The following is a 26,644-nucleotide window of genomic DNA, read 5'->3' on the forward strand; positions in this document are numbered from 1 at the left end:
TGTTCCTCCAGCACCAGCCTGAATGCAGCACATCCGCAACCTTCTCTCCCGCTGTGTTGTACCTAGAGAAGATGGCCTGCAATGCTCACGGCAGGGAGGTGAGGAGGCAGGAGTCCACTCYGTCGTGTGGGTACCAGCTCATGGGTGTGCAGGGGAAGTGGTTCACATCTGGTTTGACTTTGGGGTCTGTGTGTGCGTGTGTGCGCGTGTGTTTATATGTACACATGTGTTTTGTGTTTGTGGGGGGGGCACTGAGGACGTGCGCCTTTTATTTAAAACAATTATAAACAAACAAGAGCAACAAAAAAAGCCCTAAATGAATCGTTGAATGTAAACACTCTCCAGTTTTGGCTGCCTTTGCATGAAGATAAATACGGAAAGCCAGTCTTGCAATAAAGCAAATCCAAATGACTTCCTTCCATGCCTTCTTGCCAGGATCATTTGGGGGTGAACCCTCGCTCCCCATCAGAGCATCAGCGGCACTGGTTACAAATCAACTTCAGCCCAGACCAACAGCAGTAAAAGCCCTCCCTACCAGCAATAGCCTTTGCACACAAGTGTCTAAGGCTTTTCCCAGCTACAGGCAATCTAGGTCCTCCTGTCCCATGCAGATGCACTTACTCCTGGTTTTCCTGCAGTTGGACATGACCTGAGGCTCAACGTGAAGGAGCCTCTTGGGGACCCTGCAGGAGTTGGCCTTTCTGTTGTCCATGTTGGCTCCACTGCAGCTGGTCAGTCATGGTTGCAGCAGAGCTGTGCCAGGGACGTGGGATTGCTGGGCACAGCAGTCATCTCTCATGGGTGAGATCTGGCTACAGGTCAGGCTTGTGCAATGCTACCGAGCAGCTGAGCTGGGACCACCTGGTCCTTTCTCCTGCCAGCCTGCCTTGGACTCAAAGGGAACTGGATGCTCCGTTCACGTCTCCCAGCTGATTAAAACTGCACTTCCCTGCAGTGTTCAGCTTCCAGAGAGGTGCTGAGGATTCATCAAAGGCAAAAGCAGACACCCTGCTGAGCTGGTGGTAGAGCAATAATGAAGAGGGACCAAACTCCCAGGGCAGCCGCGTTTCCTGCCACGGACCATCTTCTACACTGGCCTGTGGGGTGGAGCCCTGCCCACTGTGCTGGAAGTGGGCTCTTCAGCGTGTTTCCCAACCTAGAGGGTCTGGAGTGTAGGTGCCTGTCAGGATTGCAGGCAGAGGCACGTTTCACAAAGCACAGCGGAACAGGAGGAAACCTAACATTTATAATTCCCGAAGTTGTCTTAACCCTTGATATTACTTCCAAATAGAAGCAGACAAACCTGTATTTAAATCAGCTTCTTGTTTGACATGTGGAGAAAAAGAAAAATCCAAAAGTTGTCATGCATCATGTACATAGCTAATTAACGTGAACATCCATGCTGGCACATCAGTGTTGTGTTATTCAGTTCCTTCACTCATGTGCCAAATGCGTTTATTCTGCGTCTGATCACATGCAGGTAGAGGGGGAGCAATGCAAGCAGTGAGCTTCTTCGTGAAGCTGTAGGAAAGGGCTTGACCCTCAAATGGTACTTTTGAGAGCTGTGCAGATGCAGCCAACTCAGGTTAGGAAAGGTTCGGCTGCTTTCCAGCAGTGCACAGCTGACCTGTGTCCATGCACTCTGCTCCACTCCAGCCCTGCAGTATCCATGTGCTCAGGTTTCCTCTCCTGGGCAATCCAGCCCCTTCTTCACATTTAGTCTCAAATGAATTGTGCTCAAAAGCATGGTGTTGCTCCCTTGTTATCTCTCTTTTTCTCGCTTCTCTTCCCAATTTTCCCAAGAAAAATCGTATAGTCTGTATTTTGGGCCAGAAGGTGAATGTTTGGGGAAATTATGAGCATTTTACAATGCAATTAAAAAAAAACGATAATTGCTATAATTTATATAAACATACAAAATAACCACCTGGAATAATTAAAGCATTTAGTATTTTTTTCAGCAAATTGCACAGAAGGAACTAGTTGCGTCTCCATTTTTACATGATGCACAAGGACTTGTATTAGTAGCTGCAGTCGGATATGCCTTTCTAAGGAAGCCCTGAAAAGACAAGGATCAGCAAGAGAGGTGTTCAGGTGCTTTCTGTTTAAGACATCATTAACACCTGTAAAACACTGCTCACTGCTTTCGGCATTACTGGATTATCATCGTACACTTAATGAATGGATAAGTGCTCGGTAGTAATCTTTATGCATATTTATGTAAGGGGGAGCAGTGAAGATGTCCCCTGGAAAACTTGTGATCCTGCAAATACATTTTGGACTTCTGTGCTTCAAAGAGTGTATCTCAGAGCTCATGCCTGCTCCCTCCCCCTTCTGCCCTCTATCAACAGTCCTAGAACATTAAAGCAGATCCACTGCAATTTCAAAGCTGCAACTTCAGTGCAGCCAAGTTGGTGATGAGGAAGATAATTAGCAAGTTAAATGTTCAATGCTTTAGTCAGATTATGTTTAATAATATTGAGCTATATGGAAACACGGTGGCAAGAACTGTTAACAGCTGGCTTTTTCATTATCGATGCAGCATTGTTGTGCAAAGCACTTTCAGTTTAATGAAAGCACTGGGGGTTTCATGCCATTTTTCAAGCCTATTTCTGTATTATGCTTTACCAGCCATTGGCTAGTAATTTGCAGGACTGCAAATGAGCTTTGAGTATTTTGGGAGCCAGTGGTTTTCAGGAATTGATGCTTTGCCTGTGCTTTATGACTATGACTTAAGTTCTGTTGGCTAACTAGCCCCCAAATTATCTGTGCATGAGGAGAAAGGCCTTGTTTATTGGTCTCTTGGCATCTTGATGAAAGCCTTGGGCTGCAGTTTCTAGCCAAGTACCAATAAAACACTACAGGGATGCTCTTTCAGCCCTGAAGTTTAAAATATTAATGGGATATCATTTCCATGACAAGCATTGCAACAGGTAGCGAGCACTTTGTTATAAAACATTTTCTCTTAGTGGAATCACATATTTTAATGGAAATGCAGTGTCATTTGAATTATTGATACCAAAAAATATAAGTCCACTGTGTGTCCACAGATACTGAAATCTTTTCAAATGCTCTCTTTTTTAGCTGCTCCAAGCTCTGTTAGATTGCATTCTCCCCCATAAATATTACATAAACCAGCACACCAGCTCTGATGTGGCAGCAAACCAGCGTTTAGCGTAATAGGCAGCACCAGAAAGTTGATCGCAGGCTGCTCCACTTAAGGCAAAGGGTCCCAGCCTCCATGTGCAACCTGCCAGGTGCTGCAATCTGTGAACTAGTCTTTTCTCTCTCCGTTAGGTTTGATGCCTCTCTCCTTCCCCTTAGGTCACTGGGCTAAAGTGAGGACACATGGACTTTCTTGAGCAACTCGAGGGGTAAACTGTGGGCCACACTGCTATTGCAGAGGGTGATTCTGCAGCCAGTAAAGGTGTTTAGGTTGCTCTGCATGCACTAGGTTGTCTTTTTCTTCCCCCCCATGCTTTGTGCAGTGCCTTGGTGGGTGGGGGAGGGGGGAGGTCTGGGTGGACAAGCAAGGGCTTGCAGTGCTGTGATACAGAGAAGAGCTGCTGGCACCCAGATGGGGTGCAGTGCCTCTCGTGATACCCTCCTCCATTTACTCAGTCTGGGTTTTTCGGCACGGGGGGCTGCACTGTATTTCCTGGCCCTCTCGCCAACATGGCACGTGCTGACAAGGCAGGACAGAGCACCAGGAGGCTTCAGGAGAGCTTGAAGCGAATATGGCACTTCTGAAACCCCTTATCCTCCTCTCTGGCTAAACGCAGGGCTGGTTTCTTGTTCTGCATCCCTAAGGGGACCCTGCCTTGACCCCAGCCCTGCTGACTGGCTGCATTTTATAGAAGAGGCTTGTGCCTCTTTCCTGCACACATTGTGGCACTGAGAAGCAGACAGCAGCTTTCCAGTTCCCCGAGCTCCCTTGGTTGCAAAGGGCTTCTGTGCAGAACTGTTTGCCAGGCTAGGTCAAGGATCAGTCCCATGAGCATCCTTGCACACACTGAATGTGCTTTTTCTGCTTGTGTTTCCATGAGCTGGAGCTGGTGGCCTGCAGAAGCTAGCAACTGCAATGATAAGGAAATGCACCAGCATAAGCACCAAAACAAACTGCAGTCCCTGGGGATTCCCAAACTGCTTTGCTTGAAATCCTACTGTGTTAATACACTGCACTTAACAAGAGCAAAATGCAGTGTGACTGGGGAGTTGGGAACGGAAATGAAGGCAGCTTGAATTTATGTGGCAGAGACCACAACCTTCTCCCAGGAGCCTTTTATCTCAGTTACAAACAGAGGATGAGGAGGGGAGAGAAGGGATGGAAAATAGAAGCTATTCATTCATATCAGACAGACTTCCTGGCTGGGAATTGAAGCAGAATAGCTTTTTATACTGTTATAAAGAGGTGGGATGTGTGGGGAGGGAATGGCCAAACACTGCTAAGTTTAGGCACAGGTTGGCAGTCTGTCAGGAGCACAGGATCAGGTTTTTTGCCCGCTGCTTGAAGGAGGTTCTTGGTCCCCTCGCTCCCTGCACAAGGAGAGTGGTGCTGGCCCTGAGTCCCTCAATGCTGTGCCTTGTCTCTAGCAGTCACATATCTCTCCATGTTTTTGCATGTGTTGCTCCAGCAGAGATGACTTGCAAGGAGGGAGAAATTCCCCTCTGATGGCTTAGAAGGTTCTTGTTTGGCTACTTTACAATGTGCAAAATGACCTGACGGCTAAAATATGCTTGTTTGCTTCTTTCTGTTAGAAACATGGGAACTCTCATGTTTATCTGTCACACCTTGTCAGAGGGTTCAGCAGAAGCGAGTAGGTCTGAGATGTCCATGTGTGAGGTTGGAAGGCAGGGGATGTGGGACTGCAGCTCTCACAGGTGCTTATATGGTCTGGCTGTCCCAGGCTTCCTGCACAAGACATTTGTGATGGTCAGGTAGGGCTGCTAGCCTTGAGTGTCTGAATAGCACCTGTCAGTCCAGGAGAAATTCTGGGTTTGTAGGAGGAATGGGGGGAAACATGGGTTTGAGATTTAATGCTGCATTTTAGATCTCAAGGCTTTGAAAGTGAGCATTTTCACAAAAGCACTTGGTAGCTTGAGAAAATTAAATGTTGTTGATGTTTTTCCTGGTGCCCATAAAGTTTTCCAGGAAAATGAGGAGAGACTCAGCTTTCCTGCAGCAACAAAATGATCGCAGCTTCTCCAGGTGTCTCCAGAATGAAGCAGCAAAGGCCCGAGCAGATGGGAGGGCAGACACCTAGTCTCTTCTCCCCCAGCTGGTGATCTCCATGGCAAGGCTGTAGAGCCAGGCCCCAATGGTTCCCCTGTTCTGTTGCATTTCACTGCCCATGTTAGGTCGGTGTTAGGCAGAGCAATAGGACAACACGAGTTTTAGGGAGATGCACACTCTGGTGCCTTGTTCTTCTAGCCAAAGCCCTAGCTCTCTGAACTGGCACCTGCCAGCATGAGAAGAAGCTGCCAGGAAGCCCAAAGGCCTTTGCCCAAAGTTATTAAAGTTTTTGCTCCCTTAGGCAATGTGTTTGATGACAAATGGTCTCATTTGTTAGTGACCGACTGGTTACAGTCCTCTGACTTTGCTGATCTTGCACCTTCTGTCTTTAATGCCTTTTTTTTCTCTCTCTCCTCTCCCATTTCTGTACTCGCAGCAAACCCTGGAGACGAATCTCACCAACCTGGTTAAACGTAACAGTGAACTGGAAAATCAGATGGCCAAGCTGATACAGATCTGCCAGCAAGTGGAGGTTGGTGAGAGCAATGCTTTCCGGGGAAAGGAGTGGTGGGTGTGACGGGAAAGGTGTTGGTGTGCTGGGAAACTCCAGGATTGTCTAATCCCTTCTAGCTAATGCTCTCAGTCACGAAGATGTTATGAGACGGGATGTCAGATGGTGGCCAAGGGATCATAATGGGAGTAACAGTAGATGTGCCACATCACTGTGGAGAGACACGCGGGAGAGGTACCACGTCCTTTCTCTGGGGGCTGCCCTAGAAGCTGTGAGAGGAGGGGGGGAATTGCTCAACCCAATGGGTTGGATGGAAAATGATACCCCAAACCCCTGCAATGAGTGGCAGCCTGATTAATGGCACACAGAGCCCATCTCTCCGATGTGGGGAGATGGCTGATGTGCAAAGGGAGGAAGAGTGGGATGTGAGCCCGTGAGGTCTGCTGCAGCAACGGTGTGAGAGAGGCACTGAAGGGTGCTGCGGACACGGGGTGGACAGCATACTGCAAACCAGTGGTGCTGCAGTGGGGTTTGCTGTGCTTTCCACCGGCAGTCCATCTGCAGTTTCCACTTAAAACTTGCCAGCTTGAGCCTATCGGGAAGGCTGCTCACCTGGTGCTGGAGGTTTGTTGAGGCTGAATTGGTTTAGAAAGTTTAGGCCCAAATGACTGAGGGCTTAGGGCTGGTCCCTGGAGATCTGTAGGATCTGAAGGAAAAGGGAGGAAGCGGTGTGACTGGAAGCTGCTGGGAAGGGTCAAAATTCACTGCAGGGCTGGCTCAGAAAAGGAGGAGTGAAAGGACAAGCAAGGATTGGCCTTGCTCTGAGCTGTCCCGTTCCCTCTAGCAAACAGGTCTGCCAAAGCTGTGAAGGCTCCAGACCTGCTAACTGCTCCATGCCCACCACCCAGCGTAGGTTTAGGAGTGTGCTTTTTGTTAAAGCCTGGGTGACGACACTGTGCACACAAACACAGCCCATCTGCTCTGCGAAGTGGAGCACTCTGCTGTTAGAGAAGGTAGAAATTGAGTTGCCCCTTTTGTAACTGCCTTCTGGGATCAGGTGCAGTTTTCCCGTAAGGTTCTCTTTTGTTTGGTGCACAGGTGGGAGCCATCAGGGAGGTGGATTAGGCTTAAGTAATGAAGAAAACTCATCTGCAGCTGGAAGGAATTAGGGAGAGTTTCCCTTTGGACATGCAGCATGCTATAGTCTGCACTGTGCCTTGAAAAATCAGAGCCTGGGCATCTCCAGCTGGGCTCCCAGAAACAACAAATACTTTTGACTATGACCTTTCCCTGCCTCAGATTCCCTATGAAAATCTTGGGTAATTATGCTTCCTCCTTCTTGTCTGGGGGTGCTGTTAAAGTAAATTAGTTAATATTTGTAGAGAGCTTGGATATCAAAGTGACAAGTGCTCCAGGAAAGCCCGGAAGGAAATGACTAATTCTGCCTGCAGAGCAGGATTTGAACAGTACACAGCGGAGAAGGCCTGGGGCCACCCTCCAGACGGTGAAGAGCTAAGATATCAAGGAGCTGTTTGTGAAGCAGGACCAATCTGTCCTCCTAACTGACTGAAGTGGGGAGTCTCACATGCATGTGGTCATGTAATTAAAGTTTGTGTCAAAAATGCATCTGCCCAAGCATGTGTGGGAGCTTTTGCAGTGGTAATTCTCAACTTTAGGGTGCTTGAACTTTGTTAATTATCTTTTAACCATGTCCTTTTGTGAAAGCAAGGATGGGAGATGAAAGAAGGGCCAGCCACACTGAGTAAGAAGAGGAAAGTTGATACGTGCAACCTGATGGAGAGGATGAGGGGAAGTGATAGTTAGCTGCACGTGCTAGAAAGGAAGCAATATAAAACCTGCAGCCATTTAATGTGTGGGATGTGATCTGGAGCAGTGGCTGGGGGCTTATGTGCAATATATTTCAGATGTAGCTGGTCTCCATCTTAGAAATGAAGCCAAATGGGTAGTGACAGTCTGGAATTCAGAAAGGGATAGAGGTACAACAGAGGCAGCAATGCTGGGAGCATCCAGGGTGGGATAAGTGCAGATGAGATGATCCTTTTCCTGGGAAGTTGGGGCTGGGACATGGACTTTCCAATGCACCTGCTTCCCGGAATATGGGGGCTGTTTCCATCCATCCACCTGTGAGCTGGAGTCATGCCGTGTTTGTGGGCAAATAACTGACACTGGAGAAGAACAGGCTTAGATCTTCTGCAGGACTCTGGGGCCTGATGAACCAGAGCTGGTAATTAGCGCATATTTTCCCAAGGCAATGAAGGAGGATGTTTTTCATTGCAAGTGATGCAGGCACGACTTGAGGGAGTTGGGGAGTGTCCGGTCCTTTGGGGAAAGAGGTCCTTTGTATTACAAGGCACCCAAAAAAATGATGAAGAGACTGAGCCTGTTAGTGAAATCAAGACTCACTTGAGTCTCTCCTTCCTCCTAAGCAGTTGGTGTATCTCTAATTTTCCTATCAGCGTCAGCACAAGCATGTTCCTCAGGCCTTTGCTGTAAAAGGGCAGGCTTCCAGCTATTGCCTCCAGCCACTGTCTTCCCATTTTGCTGTGTAATTTGCTGGTAGACACATCACAAACCCTGGGGAGAGCCTCTCTAATTCTGCTGTTCTGTGAGCCTTTCAAATGCTCTATAAAGTGAACCTTGAAATGGCGAGTCATAGATGAGGACTAGACGAGATCACCCCACGTCAGTGCCTGTCCCAAGGCACGTTGTCATGTTCATGACAGATATCTGTCCCACCCAATCCTGAATGTTCGACAGAGGTGCTGTGCTCTTCCCATGGGATCTGGCACTTCACACTCCTTTGTGCCAAGAAGTTTTTTTTCCCCAAGTCCAACCTGAATCTTTCTTGCTGCAGTTTAAGTCAGTAGCTCTCTGTCCTGTCCTGTCCTGTCCACCATGAACACAGGGAAAGGGTTATTTTGCTCATCTGTCCAGCAACCTGTGATGTGCTTGCAGACAGCCCTTTCCCTCTTCTCTTATATACACTGAGATAGGGGTTTTTTTCAGATTTGTGCATGGTACTGTTTTTAATTCCTCTATCATCTAGACTATCCCTTTTTTGTCCACATCTTCTTTAAAATGCAGTGCTCTGAACTAGTGCAGTTCTCCAGCCAATGCAATGCTCTGCTGTTCTTCCAGTGGTCTGAAGAAAGAGGAAAGGGATATTCTGTCTGTCTCCAGGATGTAATCCTTTATCTGTATCCCAGAGCAGTGGCTGCTATTTTCATACCTCCTGTCTCAGGCTTAGCTTTTGAGCCATCCCACCTCAGACCCTTTTCTGCAGGCTGCTGTCTAGCTGACGTTCTTTAGCTGGGGTTTGGATGAATATTTATTTTCAGCAAGTGTGGTACTTTGTGCTTGTCCTTATCAAACCTCATCCTGATTTTTAAAGCCGTTTTTCTGATCTTCAGTCCATTCTCAGTTCAAGTCCCATCCTCATCCTTGCAGACCCTCCTAGCTTGGTGGCTGCATGGATTGAAGAAGCAAACTCTGAATCCCATTTTCCAAGCCGCTGATGAAAGTAGTGGATGGGACCAACCTCAGAACAGGCAGCTGTAGAAATCCAGCTGATCCAACTTTGCATGCTGCCGAGGAGCTGTGATACGAGGTGGGATGTGTTGTATTGGCCTGGCTCTGCCACCCTCTGCGAGGTATCCCGGAAGGTATCTGTAGCATGCCCAGCAGGCCGCACAGTCTGGCCATCCCCATACTGTACAGTGCCCTCTTGATGTCCTGCCACTGCAGGTAACTCAGCCCAGCACTGGATGCAAGAGTCCAGCACCTTATCAGTGAGTCCAGGATACCTAGGTGACCAGCCTGACTGTTCCTCTTATTTACCACCTCTCCAAGGCAGTCTATCAGCTGTTAGGCAAAGCACATCATCAGCCCTCCTTCCTCTCCCTCTTCCCTGCTTTCCTAGTACGCAGGGATGCAGCCCACCCAAGAGGTGGCTTCTGACAGGCGCCATCCTGCAGAAGGTGCTCCGAGAAAGGCAGGCTGCTCTCTACCCTGCTGCCCCTGCCCAGGGCTGGAGCCAGCCTTTCACAGTCGGGTGTGCGAAGAACACCTGTACCTCTGCAAGACCTGCTCTCCCTTTGGAAACAGTAGCGCAGGTGAGAACCAAGACGCCAGCAAGTCCCAAGCTCTGAAGCCAAAGGAGGGTGGGCGGTGTGAGGGGAGCGACCCTCTCAGTTCAGACTGGGAAATCACTTCCAGCACTGTCTCCATCCTTGCCTGGATAACAGCTTCGCCTTACTGGGAAAAGCTGGTCCCAGGCACTTTCTCCTGTGCTTCTTCCCTGCTCTTTCCTTCCTCCTCCAAAATATACACAGTTTGCCTCCCTGCATCCTTCCTGCCATCAGAGAGACTGAGATTGCAATCTCTCCTGCCCTGGCGTCTGCTTTCTATAGCAGAATAGCGGCACTCAGACTTGAGCCAGCAGCAAGTGGGAAAGGCTTTGTATTGGGGATTACAGGAAAGCATCAGAGGAAGAGAGAGGATCACCTTTAATCCTTCTGAAGAAAGGGACTCGGATGACCTTGCTGCTTTGACCATTCGATCTATAAAACTCTTTGTGTTCACGATATGCAATCAGGCATCTTTTGTTTGCATTTCCAAGGGAAATGTTTGTGTGAGCTGTGCACTAGGGGAGCCTGTGCCAGCAGATTGACGCTGCCTCTTGGCCATAGCTCCAGAGTCAGGAGTTCATAGCGATGAGCTCTCATGAAAATCATTGGAGAGGAAGAAGGTGGTTAATACCTTAGTATTGTTTCAAGGTGCATAACAATTAATAGCAAATTAATTTGCAGCTTTGTTTACTGAGTTGATACATGGAAAGAGGGTAAATTGCAATTAGTTTCTTATTAATGGGCTACTGATTTTCAGTTACTAAATTAAGCAGCTGTTCCTTGAACCAGCACCTTTCCAGAGAATGCAGATACCAGTCTACTCCAGGGTTTACTGACATGGATTCAAGKTTTTTTTGCCAGCACTTGAACAATAACTTGAAAGTTATTTCCTTAACAGCATTATTTTCTTTGAGGGCTGAGCCCTTGCTAACTCCAGAGGGTGCTTGCAGTGGGAGGAATGCTAAGTCCTGGCTCTCTGTACCTTTCCGCACAAGGTTCCCCTGAGCTGCCTCGTGTGCAAAGCAGTTGGCAGTGATGCAACACCCAACTGGCTTGAGTCAGTCTTCTGTGGTGAAGCACATGGAGAAGCTTCTGTACTGGGGAGCTGCCTCTTGGTCTTCAGTATCTGCATCTTAGAAAGGGATTGGTGCTCTTGGGCCAAGAATATTTTGTAATTCCCAGCTTTCCCGCAGGCAGCATCAGCATTTTGTTCTTCAGTCACTACATAAAGTCCTTTTTTCTGACCCTGTCCTGTTGATCTGGAGAGAGAAAAAGAGAGCAACCCACACAGCTTGGTTAGGAGCTCTCCATCTCACCAAAAGCCCTTCCAAAAGTGCAGACAGTGCCATGACCCTGTGCATTCCCGGCTCAAAGCACCCACAGTTTTGAGTCACCAGAAGAGCTCTCTGCACTGACAATGACAGCAAGCCTCTGTCAGATGAAGCCCCATGCATGAGGAAGAATGAGCCAAAACATGCTCTCAATTTCCGTGCCGAAATACATAGCTGAAAAATCATGTCTGGGTTTTGCAGCAATACCAGCTTTCCAGAGCATGACTGTGCTAATGCTCCCACGTTGCTTCTCTTGTCTTGTTTGAGGTGGCCGTTTCCCCCTCAGTATGTGGCTGGGGCCATTCAAAGTGCCACTGTTGACTTTCCTGGGACTGTCAGATGTTTCACCACTGCATGGGATTTACCCTATCCTGGGAGGGGAAACCAACAGGCCTGGGAAGACCTAGGCTGCTTTTTCTCTGACAGTGCATCATGGTGATGGGGATGGATTTTTCGCTCTTAAAAACCCCAAGAATTCTCTTATGTGTGTACCAATGCAGAAAGAGGCTTTGTGGGAAATATTAAGGAACTTTTCCCAGGCACCACATGTCATAATTTGCCACTAAGGTGGTAACCACACTTATAAACCTCTAGGCTATTTTCCGGTTGTCTCATGGTCTTTGTGTCAGAGGAGGGCTGTGACAGCAATCCAGGGACTGCTTCTCCAGCAGCTGGCAGAGATTGTCTGCAGGTGGAAAAGTTTTTACTCAGAGATGTCTCTCCTGGCCTGCCTTTTCCTCTAGGACTTGGCAGTTTTGAAGTGAATGTGGTGGAATAGACAGCAAATAAATGTTTTGCAGGCAGTGTTGGGAGAAAGAGCCAGAACTTCCCTTGCAGAGCTCTGGTGACGGTCGCTGACATTCAGAGTTTTTATAGGTCACACTATAAGTCAAAGACCCTGCTGGGGATGGAGCAGGGACATATCTGGATATGTCAGTGCCTTCAGTCTGTGAAAGGTGGTCATCTAGGGGATTTATATTTAGAGATGATGGTAGGCTTTGCATGTTCAGCGTTTTCAAACATGGAATGGATAAGTGACAGGGATTTAGACTTGTGCTCCCTCCCCAGGTGAGCTCTGCACCAGAGCGAGCTGCTGCTCACACTCTTTAGGCTGTCTTTAAGGTCATTTGAGAGACTTGCATCCAGTCTAAAGGCTGAGCCTTTTCCCTGTGTAGCAGGCAGTAAGTGCCACACAAATCCTGGTCCCGTGGGAATTTTGGTGTTAGGCAGAATGTTTTAAGCTGCTTCAGGAAACAACAGGACCCAAATCCAGCCCTTGGGGAGAAGGGGCAAGGCTCTGTGATGGAGTGTTTTGTTGGAGAGGGGGGCAGGATTCAGAGCTGCTGGGCAGTCAGGGCCTTTTATTTTATTTTTTAGCAGCAAAAAAGCTGTTGGAATATATCACCATCAGACAGGCCAGCAGAGTATGGGGGCTCTTCTCCTCCCATGGGCTGCAAAGCTCTGATGCAGTGTTCGTTTTCATATTAGAATTACGATACATGCATCCTTTGACGTTTCCCACCATGTCAGTGTACTCTTTTCCCTGTTGGGGATCCATGTGGAAGCAGAATTCATTCTCCAGGCCTTCTGAGGAAGCCTGGGTAAAACTCTCTGAGTGATGAATGATGAGATGTACTTCCAAACCTCCTCATTCTCTGAATCCATCCCCAGCACTTCAGTGAACTTACCTGTGATGAGTTAAAAGCGATTTGGTATTTCTTTAGATTCCAGAAGTTTCAGATCTCTAGGCTGTAGTTTTCTACATTATTTAGAGGTTTTCAGCTTTATCAGTCATTCTGCCTGAAATAAAGAGTTGAAATACATCTCTGAGCCTTACTAAATATGCAGTCCTGGCCTTCAGAGGCAGCTTTTGAGAGAGCACATTAATGTGTGAAGTAGAAAATATCTTTGCCCTTCTACACTTCCCCATAAGTTTGAATGCTGGGGATTTTGCTTTCAAGCTATTTGTGGACATTCCTTATACACAGACACGTGCAATCCCAACATACTTTATCTGGTCCCATGTTCAACTTAAGTCCTGTGTTACATTCAGGAAATTGTGCTACTGGCATCCTAAGGTATAGAAGGAAGCACTCAAAAGTGAGGCAATTACAAAGTCACGGCGATACAGTCAGCCTTATTTTTGCCCTTGTCATATAATGCTGCCAGCCAGTACTGTTTCTATATACTGAAGGCAAACAGCCTCCATTTATCTGTGAGGCTGTAGACCAAGTGCAGATGACATACAGCTCCAGAGTAGAGCGCTGAAAGTCTGCAAGCATCCATAGGGCACTGAGTTGCACTGCCCATTCGTTTTGTAGTCAGTAACTTCAGCCTGTACATTATATGGGATGCTGCTTTTAAAAGAAGGCACAGGGGCCAAATCCTGCTGTGGTGATCAAAATGTGGACAAGAGGAAGAAGATAATGACCCTGCAAAGAAACAGAGTCAGTAAAATATCAGGATGAGTAGTGGCAGTGCAGCCGGGCATCAGGAAGGACAATCTGAGATGTTGCCCATGTAGCTGCTCTTCCAAGGTGACACTGGGGCCTTCTGGACTGTGGCAGCTGCAGAGCTGTCCTTGGTGCAATGATCTCCTGCAAACTGGTGTGTAGCCTCTGGGGGCACAGATGGCTTGCCACATAGTCAAAAATCTTTCGACTGTTTTGGGGGTCACAATGCTGCGAGTGTGGGATGGGGCTGCCCAGGTCTCCTTGGCCCACTGCTCAACATCAGAGATGGGTTCCTGTGGTCTGGATGTAGAGGAGATTTGCCTCCGTGTGAATCACACCCAGGCAGAGATGGATTTTCCCAGGCCCTCCAACAGCTGTAGTGACTCACACCCCCTTGGCTGTACAGGGTGCCCAGGGTTGGATGCACAGAGACCTGTCAGAAACAGGGAGTGCATCTAGGTTTATTCCGACAGGTCCCACTCTGTCTTGCTCAAGAAGAGCTGCCCAGGCTCTCCCACGGCGTACAGATGCAGACATCAGTGCAAAGTCCCAGTAGTGATTGGTGGAGAGATGCCGCAAGACTCTCTCGTACAGTGAGATCTCAGTCATGCTTGCTGCAGCACCCCTGGGTAGGAGAGGCACATAGCAGCTACAGAAATGGAGTTGCTCTTGCAGTGTAGCCAGCTGCCTGGACAGTCCTGCTCTCCACATGCCTGTTGTGAGCTAACCCCCAAAATGTTCTGTGCTTGACTGTCTGCAGCTTGGGGACCTAGCTCATCAAAATCTTTTTTTTTTTCCCCCCCCAAAGAAGTTCAGTAGTGCAAGCAGTTTCCAGGCTAGGTGTCACCATTGTTTTCTCTGTATAGTAGGAGAAATTCTTATGGTAGGAGTTTTCTCCATATGGTTTTCTTTCTTATGTCTGAAAGCTCTTCCATTAATCCAACTTTCCTGCTCTAGTAGCACCTGGTCACCCCCTTCAGAGTTCTTCACCCCTAAGAGCAGCATATAATTGGGAACTGGCTCATTCCAATACAAAGTGTTTTGGCTAATATATAACAGTGTGTGCAAGAACTTTTGACAGCAGAACTGTGTTGGTCTGAAATCACACCTCCATACTCTGCTGGCAGACTTCAGTAGTGGGACTATGGCATAGGAAGCACTCCATTTTGGACAGAAACCAGCCTGGGAAAAGCTCAGATTGCCAGTGGTTATGCGAGCCAGGCTGTAGGGATTGCTGCAGCTCCAGGTCCCACAGTCACATCTTCTTCCTTGTTCAGTGTCCCAAAGCATAAACACTGGCAGAGCTGTAGATTCCTTGCCCTGGGTAAGGTTTCTGATTTAGAATTAATTTAACTCAGAGCCCAAGATTTTTGCATGACAAGATAGGTTGGAGGGATAGCATGGTGCTTGTTAAAGGACCCCTGTCCTCTCCTGCCATCATTTGTGCAGCCCTGGCACCCCACAGCTCCTTTCTGCTGGCAATAGCAATTGCCAAGGATGCTAATGCTGTTGCAAACAGCCCTGATTTTGTCACTTCTGGGAAATTAGGGTGATCGCGATCTCTGGCTGCACACTCTTGCCTCGAGGAGTGAGTGTGCTGCTGGCATCCTTTGCGACAACACTACCTTGCAAACAAGGGTGTCGCCTTTGCTGCCAGCAACAGATTGCTGCTGGCTCTAAATCCTGGTTTTGATCCCCCTTCTACCTTACAGCAGATTTTGGAGATTATCCACTGTTTTTTCTCAGTGGAGTTATCTTTGCAGACCTTCATCAGCTGTCTCCCACTTCAGTATTACATAATCTGCTGACCACGTTTAAAAAAAGATCTTTATTAATCTGTGTTTAACCCTGGGTTGGCCTCAGACTTCTTTCAGGTCCATTTGAAAGTGCAAAATCAAGAAAACGTATTTTATTTGTGTCATCTAGTATACTGTTTAATCTAAATGATAGTGCTCAATTTCCCTTCAATAAAGTATATCCTCCCTTTCAAATCTGTCCACCCAAGGATACCGGTCTTTCCTAGAGACAGAGGAGACTAAAACCATTAACTATGCTTTCACTGCACTCTTCACATGTCTTCCTTTCAGTTTTTTTTTTATTGTGTGTATTTGAAGCCTAAAAAGGGAGTCCAGCAGGGATTAATTGGCCTGAATTAAGCAGAACACATGCAGCTTTTTTACAGAAACAAGCTGCTTCTGACTTCTGTCTCCTGAGGCCAATAGTGTGTTCACCTCTGCTTTGTCAAGGGGGTATGGTCAGTCCGAGAATTCCTTGTGTCCTCTGCTTGCTGACCAGAGCTCCACTAACTGAATGCTAATTATCTCATCTCTTTGAATGGCATACACTCCACCTTGCTGCCAGCAATACAATCTCTAGTTTACCTTGAAGAGATGAAATTCAGAAGGCTTCTCTGGTGTGTCAGCTCCTGACCTTCTAAGGAGGATTCCTTTGGTCTTTTCCTTCCCTTCATTTACTGCTCTGCTGTCTAATGCCGCTAATATATTGCCAGGTGCTTGCTGGTTCCATAGGATTTCTTGGTTCCCTGTACAACAGCAGGTATGTTCCTGTTGTGTCCCCTGTGCAGCCGTTCCTCTCCTTCTTTCCAAGGGTGTGTAAAGCCTGGGTGGAGGTGGCCAGAGTATATGAAATTCCTAGTCCCTGAGCAGAAGCAGTTGTTGTCGTGGTAGGGTCACCATGTGGCATGGTCTGCACCCAAGACCATGGCAAAGTGAAAAGCCCTTTCCCCAGGGAAGCAGTTTGTGAAGAGCTGAATAGACAGCTCGTCCCTCTCTCTTGGATTACATCATCTCTGGAGGACTGTCAGGTTGTGATCCAACTCACTTTTCCTTTAAGCTGGAAACCCAGTTTTCTCTGGACTTTCAAGATGGAAATACACAGGGACCTGATGGCCCAGAAGGTCTGCCAGCTGACACAACCCTGGTCACACACTGACACTGATGGCTTATGTATTGTGCAGAACTGGAGCCCTGGAGTGACTGCTTTTAGTGGCTATAGCGTGGTGTGGACACCACAGGCATGTGTTTTGGAGATAGGTTGGGCTAGTCTGTCTAAAAGCTCTCAGGCAGCTTATGTGTATGGACCTGGGAATGGTGTAGAAACAGGCAAGATGTCTTAGCTCACTACTGGAACCTGTGTCATGGCACCTAGCTCAACACAGACAGCTCCCTTGTACCCAGGATCAGTGATGTCTGGGCAGAAAGGCCAGTGGCCTCAGGAGGGCTGAGTTCCATCTGAGAAAAAGGAAATCATTGCTGCATCTCCTGCTTGGGTTTCCCTGCCCTTTTTGAAGCCTTACTGGTGGACAAGCCTGCTGTCACATCCTGCTGGCTTGCTCTCTTGTTCTCCTCCCCCTTGTCTCAGGCAAGAAACACAGCTCTGAAGCCCTGGGCGATGGGCATTTATTTGTTCCTTCTCCAAGCGTGGAAAGGCCATTTTGATTAGTGAATATGCATCTTCCAGAGCAAAGCTTCAGAATTAGTTACTAAAGAGTCCAAACCAAATAGAGGAGCCACCCACACTCCAGCATTTGCACTGGTCTCTCCTGTTTGCAGCATCCGTCCTTTCATGACAGGGCAGTTGGAGACTCTCCTTGCCCACCAGGGACACTGAACCTTGTGAGGCTCCACACAAGAGGTAATTCTAGATACTTGTTCATCCCACTGCAGCTCTGTGTCCTGTTTTGGCCTTCCTGTGGCATTGCTATTATGGATGAAAAGCCTTTTCACCACCAAGTCTCCCCCATGCTCTCTCTACACCTACCAATTTCTAATAACAAGGTAAATGTGCCAGAATCGCCTTCTACATCTCCTCTTCCTCCAGCTGCAGGCCCTGCCTGCTTTAGGGCAGGACATCATTCTGGGCAGCAGGAAAGACATCAGACCCCTATTATTTCTGGTGGAGTTTTTTGTTACAATTATATTAGTTGAGCAGAAGTTGGCTTGAGGCCAGTGGCCCCTTTCTTCATTTGTGTTCAACACTGCATCTTCTTTGAGCACAAAATGGGATTGATCACACAGAGGCAATACAATCAGGGTCAGTAATGCCTTGCAGTCTGCAGTCATGCCTTGCTGCCTTGAATGGCTGCCACATCAGCCATTCAAGGCACTTGACATGTGTTTGTAATACTCATTTTGGTAGCCACTGCTGTTATAAGAGGACATTTTGCAGAAGAGTTGATGTAATGAGGTGTTCTTAGTGGCTCCAGGGAAGCAAAGCCCACAGTCTGTCTAAGAGTTACCATCTCCTGCCAGAAAAGCTTTGGTAAGTATGAAGACCTAGTGGCCATACCTTTGTATGAGTTTGCAGGAAGCAACTTGGCCAACACAGTTGCCTAGCCTTCCTTGCCCTGCCTGTTAGCCCTTCCTTTGTGTTCAAGTAGTGGCAGTAGTATTTGCTCAATGCTTTCGTCCTTGTAGCACTTCGGGTGGTAATGGACACGTGGATTTGCCTTTGGGAGCCAGATGCAGAGGACAAGGGGGAGCAAACCCTGTGTTCAGCCACTCTCAGCTCCAGAATGTGGTTGTAGTCCTTTGCGGGGGCAGAGAGGGAGAGATAGCAGAGGTCCAAGGACACTCAGGTTGCCCTTGTGTGCAGAGAGCCTCATGCTCCCCCCACCACTGGCCTTCCAGGTGGCAGTGAGAAAGCACATGTGGCAAAATGGGGCCAAGCCTGGGACCTTCTTTCCATTTCCTTGATACTTTACTCTGAATTAAGCCTCAAGGAGGAGGTCATACCCCTATTGCCATGCTGCAGATGGGGAAGAAAAGCAGAGGGGGTGAAGAGCCTTACCAGGGTTGCTAGCTGAGCTCAGAGGTGGCTGAGGCAGTTTCCCACCTGTTGGTTTAAGCACATGAACAGCCGTGCAGTGTGTTGGTGATGCCTTTGGATTGCCTGGCTGATGGTATTGTGTTGGTCAGAAGGGGAAGGGAGAGCAAATGTGATCTTCCCATGGTCATGTTTCAGTAAATGGCAGGCTGCAAAATGATCATCTTGGCTGATCATCCATGGTGCAGAGGCCATTGGGAGATCATGTTTGGTCTGGCAGAGGCCAGAGCATGTCCAAGCCAGTCCGCAATAGCTGATCAGGCCTAAAGGTGACCTTCAGGAAGCTCCTGCCAGCCTGACTGTGTTGTATTCATTTCCCCTGCTGGGCTTCACAATCAGGTGACCAGATCTACCCAAGGTCTCCTCTTCTTCCAGTTCAAATCCTTCCTCTCTGTGTTGTGATTCTGGGAGGCAGGGCTGGAGGAAGAACCAGTTGTGCTGTGTAGCTGTCTGTATTTCTTTGTCACCAAACTGTAAATACTGAGAATGAGGTTAGGAAGAGGGGAATATTACTGGAAGTCTGGAAGATGAACGGATGTGATTATGGAAGTGCTGTTTGTGCTCATTCCACTACTCCTTCCGGTGTGGGTCCAACTGGAGCTATGTATCTTGTGTCACTGGGAACCATGCTGGGAGGGAATGGTGTGCAGAAGAGGTTGCGGGTTTGATCGCCAGGGTCTCCTCATTGTGAGTCCATAGCAAAATCCATTAGAAGATGCTGTCACAGTTTAGGAAGCAAACTGCAAGCGCAGTAAGCAATTTGCCTTGAGCTGGTGAAAGCTTAAAGACCCAGATGCTATGTTCTGGATGCACTTATTGCCAAATGTTTATACTATAAAGAAATAGGGTTTTTTCAGAGCAGCAGGTGCTGTCAGCAGCATCTGGTACTTTTTTGGAAGATAGTTATTTGTAGAAGGCGTGCTCAAACTGGGACTCCCAAGGAACGTTCAGGGCATCGGTCTTTGTTCTTTTCCAAGTGGTGGGACATATAATCTTAAAAGCAAGTGAAATAAAGGGTAGCTGGAGGTGGGGGCAGTCAGAGGGACTCAGCAAAATAGGTTTGATGGGTCTTGTGCATCAGTTTCTATCCCGACTGACAAGTGCTACCATGTGGCATGGCTGTGTGAATGGCCTCCTGGTATGAGCCCTCACCCCAACAGAGAGCTGTCCCAGGGCCCTTGCTGCGAGACCAAGGAAAACTCCAATGACCAACTCTGCCTGCCTGGGCTGGGCAGCACTGGCACATCCTGCCCGGTGACTGCCCAGCTTGCCCTGCACTGTGGATTGAAAGCCACATCTGAGGAGGTTCTGGCACTCCTTGAATCCTGCTGAAAGCATCCTGCAGGGCTGGGAGAACAAAGAGCTTCCCTCTCCATGGCCCTTCATTGAACTGCAGGGCTTGGGCTTATAGCCCAGTGCAGCAAGCGGCTGGAGTGGAGACAGGTTGGCTACGCTAGCCCAGCTGGCCTGTAGCTGCTGCCACATAGACCTGATTCAGCCCTTTCATTAAGACCCTGCCATGAATTTCCTGACTGTGCTTTTTACAGCCCTGCAGAGCTCCTCAGGCCCTGCCTTGGCTCCTCCACTTCCCTCTCTCCCTCTCCCCACGCAGAGCAATTGCTTTCAGGCCTTGCTCTTGCAGATACTTTGAAGTTAGAGCTGCCTCTCTGTGCTCAGGCTCGAGGTGAGGCCATGCTGCACTGCTGACCTTGCTATACCAAGCAGGATTCTCTCATTCATTTTTAAACCCCTCTTCCTTTAACTAGCACATGTATGCTGCCTCATTTTAGATGCATCTGCTTGTGAGAAAGCTGTGAGGTTTGCTCAGGAGCAGAAGGCAGTGAAGCTCTTTTCTTCTGCAAGCAGCCTGCACCGCTAAACTCAGAGCAGGCAGAATAACCTCCAGCTGCCCCCACTGCTGGGGAGGGGTGGAAAGGGAGTCATCTTGTGAGATCTAGGAACAGCCCAAGCCTAGCAGCAGTACAACCATGGCTGTGTACAGCTCCCCAAAAGCAATAACCATGCAGAGAAAAGGGAGATGTGCAGGTCATATGGAGAGATACGGGAGCATCCCTGTGTCAGGCTGGCTCAGGCCAGCGGTGGGTATAGACACTGTCCGGTGGTACCACTCCTGGACTCAAGCCTTTTCGGGAAGTGATGCAGCCATGCTTGTGGGGTGCTGCACCCCAGCAGGGCTGAGCCAGCCCATGCAGCAGTGTGAGTGGGGACTCAGTGTTTGGGGGGTGCCATTTATCTGCAGCATGTGTAATCTGCCCCAGGTAATGGGGAAGGGACAGTATCTATGCCCATACTGCCATGCAGCATGGTCATGTCACCCAGCACTGACCCTAAATGCACTGCCACAGCACCAAAGAGGTTAATGCTGCAGAGGGTTTTGCACCCCTCTCTGGCCTTTTCCTTCCTCCAAGTGAAGTGGAAATGGATACAGAAGTGCAAGCCTGCTTCTGCTTTTGTCACTTATGCGGCAGTTATAAGACTGTTATGTCCTGCCTGGCAGGCAGCAGACCAGGGGCTCAGAGTCTGGGGGAACCACAGAGACCTGGCAAGGGAAAGCTATTGCTTTTCTCTCAGTCCGAGCTGCAAGAGCCACTGGAGCTGCCAGGCTCAGAGTCAAATGTGTCGCTTTCTAACAGTGTGGGATTTCTGCTGTTCCTGGCTAGGTAAATACAGCCATGCATGAGGCCAAGCTGATGGAGGAGTGTGATGAGCTCATGGAGATCATCCGCCAGCGCAAACAAGTCATCGCTGTCAAGATCAAAGAGACCAAGGTAAGAATGGCCGGCTCATGGGTGCAGAGGAGGTGAGGGGTGCGTGCCTGGTGCAATGTGGGAGGCATGTGTGCCCGAGGGCCTGTCTTCATCCCCAGCTGCAGTGACCTTACCTCCTGCACCATGGGGCAACTGCTGCTGCCTCGCAGGGTCTGTCCCTCCTCTCCAGGCACACCACAGCAATTCAGCACCCTGGGATGCTGGGATGTAACAGCAACACGCAAAGGGCATTACTGTGCAGTGAGTGTTGCCTTACCACTGAAGGAATTCCTTTGGACAGCCATCAGTGAACACACCTTCCTCTCCCTGCCACCCAAAATGGTGTGTGAGTCCAGGTGTCCCTCGCTGCTGCTGTCCCCAGGGCTCCTCCATTGAGGACACATCCGTATTAGAAGGGTTGTGGCTAGAGGAGGGAAGGCGCCTTGATTAGCATGATAAATTGGTGCAGTTGCTTGCATCGGTCCAGACAGCTTCCTCAGGGGTTTTATAACACTGTGGTGTTAATATAATAATGTTGAATTAATATTGAAAGGCCATCTTAGTCCTTCACTGCAGATAAAGCCGCATGTTCTGCATTGCAGCTTAGCCTTAGGCGAGTTGGCTTTTCTAGAGGTTTGGGGTGTTCAGACTTTCTCCAGCAGTTCCAGGTGTTCTGGCTTTTCCCAGTGGTTTCCATTCCGTGGGGAGAAGCTCAAATGATCAGCTGTAGTTCTTAAATAAAGCATGTGCTAAGGCCAAGTGAGCACAATTGCTGTTAGTGGTGCTGGTACTTCAACCTTTCACTCTGTTATTGTAGAGTCTCCTTCCTACTATAAAGCATAAAGCATGACTCCATCTCTGTCCAAATGGCTCCCATGGGAGTTTACAGTATGTGTGCACAAGCCATTTTCCTTTCTCATTGAGCTTGAATGTACTCTAAGCTCCAGCTGAATGTATCCATGCCAGCACCAATATTAAGTCAGAACGCTCTTCCTACTTGGAGCATCATCGCCCAAAATATAGATTTTTTTGCAGGCAAGGGAACGGAAGTGAGTTACGCTATGTGCGTGCATGAGAGAGATACCCAGTGTGACACTCAGGGTGATTCCTGCACCCTCAGCAGCTTTAACATGTATGCATTTTTAGCCTAGCCACTTAAGAAAACATGCCTTATGCCGTCTGCTGGTCCATCTGCCTGTCTGCTTCTCACTTCCCACCCTCTGCCACTAACATCTTTTGACCCTGATGTCCAATTTCAGCCACACTTGGCAGAGGGCTGGAAGTCTCAAAGATGTTATTTCCTGCAGGTTTCATGAGACTTGGCAGCTGGGTAGAGGAGAGAGGCCCTGGTCAGTGCCCAAAAATGGAAGGAGATGCAGAGTTCAGCTGCTTATAAATTCCCATGGTGTGAGCCAGTAAGCTTGTGCCCATGCAGCTACAAGCCCAGCACCTGGCCTGGAGAAGGATGTTGGGAACGTGGAAGAAAGCTAGAAGTACCAGGGAGAAGAATGGGCAGATGGGGGAGGTCAGGGGATGCAGGGCAGAGTCCTTAGGATTTGTTAGGCCCAGTGGTTGGGGAACCACTCATTGCCTTTGCAACATAAGCCAACGCAAAAGGGCAGTGACTATTGCTCAGAAGTGCAGCCACACCAGACAGTTTGGAGACTCACCTTCCAAGACGTGACAGCACCGGCATGGTAAGGCCCGAAGCTGGTGCTGCATACCATCCACCAACCCACCATCTCCGGGGAGGCAAAAACTGCACTGCAGCCCAGCCTGCTGCCCCTGCAAGCTTCCTAGTTGCTGTTCCCACTCACCTCCAAAAGGCTCAGGGCTGCTGAGTAAAAGTCCTGTTCTTTTTTCACCAACATGCAAATTGCTTTGCAGGACTTGCTGCTTAGAAAGCTGCCTGGAAACAGAAATGAGCTTCTTTGCTGGTGAAATTGTGCTGGAGATGAAAATGTGCCACTTTGCAGCACTGTAATGACACCCATATAGTCACACCATGCTGCCACAGCTGGCTATGCTGAGGCTGAAGAAAGCACAGCTCAGTGCCAGGCAGTTTGCAGGCCAGTCTGTGTTTTGCTCTCAGCTGTTCAGAAACAATGCAGGGAACGAGACATCTGGAGAACTGTTGAAGAGACAAACTTTTTCCATCCTCTCAGCAGTGTAACACCTTACGAGCAACCATTTCCAAGTGTGAACAGGAAACAGCCTTTCCTAGGAGCCCCAACCTCAAACATTTGACAATTTAAAAAGCCAAAAAAAGGAGGAAGTACTGGAGACTGCAGATATTTTAAAGCACTCAGACTGCAGAGTGAGAAATAGTGCGTTCCTGGTGAGTTGCCATTTAGTTTTCCATTTGTTCTGGGCTGTTTTTCCTGACAAATGGCCCAACGTATGGTGCATGTCACTGCATTGAGCAGCTTGATCGCAGCGGCACATGGCTTTGGAAAGAGTGGCAGCCCTGAGCCAGGGAAGGAAAGTCACTACAGAGGCAAAAATGTCAAGCCAGCAGTTCATCCCCAGCCAGAGCCAAACTCCCCAGGCATTGCTTATGTTAGAGTTCAATGCTAAAGTAATATTCCCCTTTCACAACAGCAGCTTTGAAGCCTGGCGCAGCTTGGGGTTTCTTTGAGTTAGATTTCAAACCCAATAATCTGAACAGGTTTCAAACAGAACTCAGTTGGAACAAAGCCAGCCCTCAAGGCTTGGTTCTGCTCTCACATGGGTTTAATCCTGCCAATACCCACCTGCCCCCCAGTAGTGTGAGAGTGAGCTGGGTAGAAAGGATGCCCTTCTGCCTCTTGGCTCCACAGAAACTGCTTGCTCTGCAAATGAGCCTCTCTCGCTCTCTTTCCCTCATTTATAGACAAAAATGTATTGGGTATCCAGATGGAAATAACCTGTGCACTTTTCCATCTCAGAGACAGGAGAGGAGAGGAGAGGACTGTGACCATGTTTCCCTGTGGGATGGAGCTCTGAACCTGGCTGACAGTGGGGAAGACAGAATATTGTGACGTTCGTCTGTGTAATGGACCATAGAACGGGAACTTGGTCTCTGCTCCCCTTCCCACACCCTCTGTCAATGTGGGATTTACAGGCCTTAGGGGAAGGATGGCATTACAAGATTTAATTGGAATGAATGCCTGGGGAGGCCATATGCAGAGTAAGAACACAGTGCGTAGGTATGCAATGGACTAAGTGCCATGCAGTTCTGGGAGGAATTAGGTGCTCTGTACCATGTCTGTGTCACCTGGTTTGATAGCTGTGATATGGAGCTCCTCTGCCTCCAAAAGGCAGAAAGAAAACGCTGTGAGAATCAAGCCTGGGAGGGAGCAGGAGCAGCAGCCTGAGATTTGTGCTCACTCAGTGGTGAGAGCAACAGAAGCCAGAAGAGGAGGCTGTGAAGGGCTGCAGCTCACAGGAGGAGTTAGCAGATAGGCAATATCCTTCATGCTCCTGGACAATGCATCCCCAGGGACTGGGCTGGGATTGCCAGGCGCTTTGACGTAAGGAAGCTGTGCCCAGCCTGTATGCATCTTATATTCCAGTAATCCTAGGAAAAAGCTCTTCCTGGATGTGTCACACATGTGTCTTTGGAAACCCACCAATGGCTGGGTACTGGAGAGTCCACATGCAGCACCTGGCTCCGAGCACGAATATGCCCAGCCTGCTGCACATGGTGGGACTAGTGCCTTGTGGTGCTCAGATTCATGTTTTGCTGCGGCTTGGATACTACCACTGAGCAAATGAGACCGTGCAGCGCCCCAGTGAGATAGGAGTTGCTGCTGCTCATCTGTAGCGAACGTGGTACCGAGGCAGTGGAAATACATGGGGAAGAACCAGGAGATAGAGAAAATCACTGGGGAAGATGAGAGAGGAGGAACAGGAGAAAAGCAGGCAGCTGTGCTGCCTTGAAGAGCTCTCTGCTACAGCTTGGATGTGCCCTGTGGGTGCCAGCACCCATGCCGCTCGCTCGTGTCCCTGGCAGGTGCTGGAGTCACAGCCCAGCCCTGCTGGGCACAGACCAGGGCATCTGCACCAATTTAAGCCACAGCAGAGGCTTTGTCTTTGATTAATGCATCCTCACTGCAATCTCTGGTCATTCCTGGGATGTGGCCAAGGAAACGTGGTGTCCCCATGCACAGCCAGCTCCTAGGACTGATCGTGTTGAGAGCAGGAGTTCTCCCTGGTTCTTCCTGCCTGTAGCTAATTGTTATTCTAGTGCTCGCTTAGTTCTTTCTTGAAACAAAAGTCTATTTATTTCTCTTCCTTAGTCTCCTTTTGATAATATTTCTGATCAGTCTGGTCATCAAATGAACCATCTATCAGCCCATTAAGTCCCAGCAGGAGACTCACTTCCTTGTGCAAATAGCCATTTTGAGTTCTGTATGTCTGCTGCTAGCTAAGATGAGCCTGCGTTTCCCACTCAGCGCCCATGCTGGCACTTCCTCCTGTTACATGCCTTGGGGGGAGGCACAACAACACTTTCCGTGGCGTAACTTGTCAGCATGCTGTGCCTACCCTTACCTGAAGCTAGTAATTCCCTATTAACAGTGCTCTAATTTCAGAAGACAGTATTGTCCCTTGTTAATAGCTGGAGTTGCATCCCAGAGTGTCTCTTTGACATTTTCCTTATCAAATACAGCTATGAATAGCCATATCACAACAATATGATCACATCATCACAGGTTACAATAAATCAGTAGCTATAATTGACAGCAGCATTATTGGTATAATGCTCTTTGCCCTTCCCATCCAGCAAAGCATTTCTGCTAATCTTATGTACTTACCTTTAGCCAAGGGCAGAATCCGGCTGGCTGTCAGCTTCTTACTATTTTCTGTAGCTGGTCTATGACACTTGTATGTCCTCCTGGTTCTCTTTCTTCCCTGTTGTTCATCCAGACTGACATCCTCTTGTTCACTAATAATTTTGTTCAGAGCTGTGTTCCAATGCACCGTAAACTAGGAAGCGAGAAAGACAGGAGAGGCAAATGGCAATAGGTATGGAATGACCCACACCATCATTTTAGATTCTGTATCCCTGGCTTTATTCATCTGTATCTTATCCAATAAGCCAGCCGAGTCCTCTGCTCTTTGGATGGCTACTTCAAGTCTTCACTGGCCATAGCACGTGTCCTGAACAGTGCTCTGCTAATTGCAGCCCCAGGTTTGCAGCAGAATGATCAGAGGTGTTCATTCAGGCTGCAAGGAGCCTTAGACCCCATGCCCTGTGCAGGCTGAAATCCCAGTGCACAGGAGCCAGCATGCGTTTCTGAGAAGGGACTTTCGGCGACCCCGGCTTTTCCAGGCTCATAATTCAGCCCCTGAAATGATGGAATTGAATGAAAA

General features: G+C 48.6%; 1 protein-coding gene across 1 annotated transcript in view; it reads left to right on the plus strand.

Moving 5' to 3' along the window:
• The window catches only part of MID2 (midline 2), a 174,989-nt gene that overhangs the window by 105,426 nt on the left and 42,919 nt on the right, over nucleotides 1-26,644 (plus strand). Inside the window, exons 3-4 of the mRNA XM_026072177.1 lie at nucleotides 5,670-5,765; nucleotides 21,203-21,310. Coding sequence (XP_025927962.1) covers nucleotides 5,670-5,765; nucleotides 21,203-21,310 — 204 coding nt within the window. The remainder of the gene's footprint in view (nucleotides 1-5,669; nucleotides 5,766-21,202; nucleotides 21,311-26,644) is intronic.

This window comes from Apteryx rowi, unplaced genomic scaffold (assembly GCF_003343035.1).
Source record: "Apteryx rowi isolate R43461 unplaced genomic scaffold, aptRow1 scaffold_338, whole genome shotgun sequence".
NCBI classification, from domain to species: domain Eukaryota; kingdom Metazoa; phylum Chordata; class Aves; order Apterygiformes; family Apterygidae; genus Apteryx; species Apteryx rowi.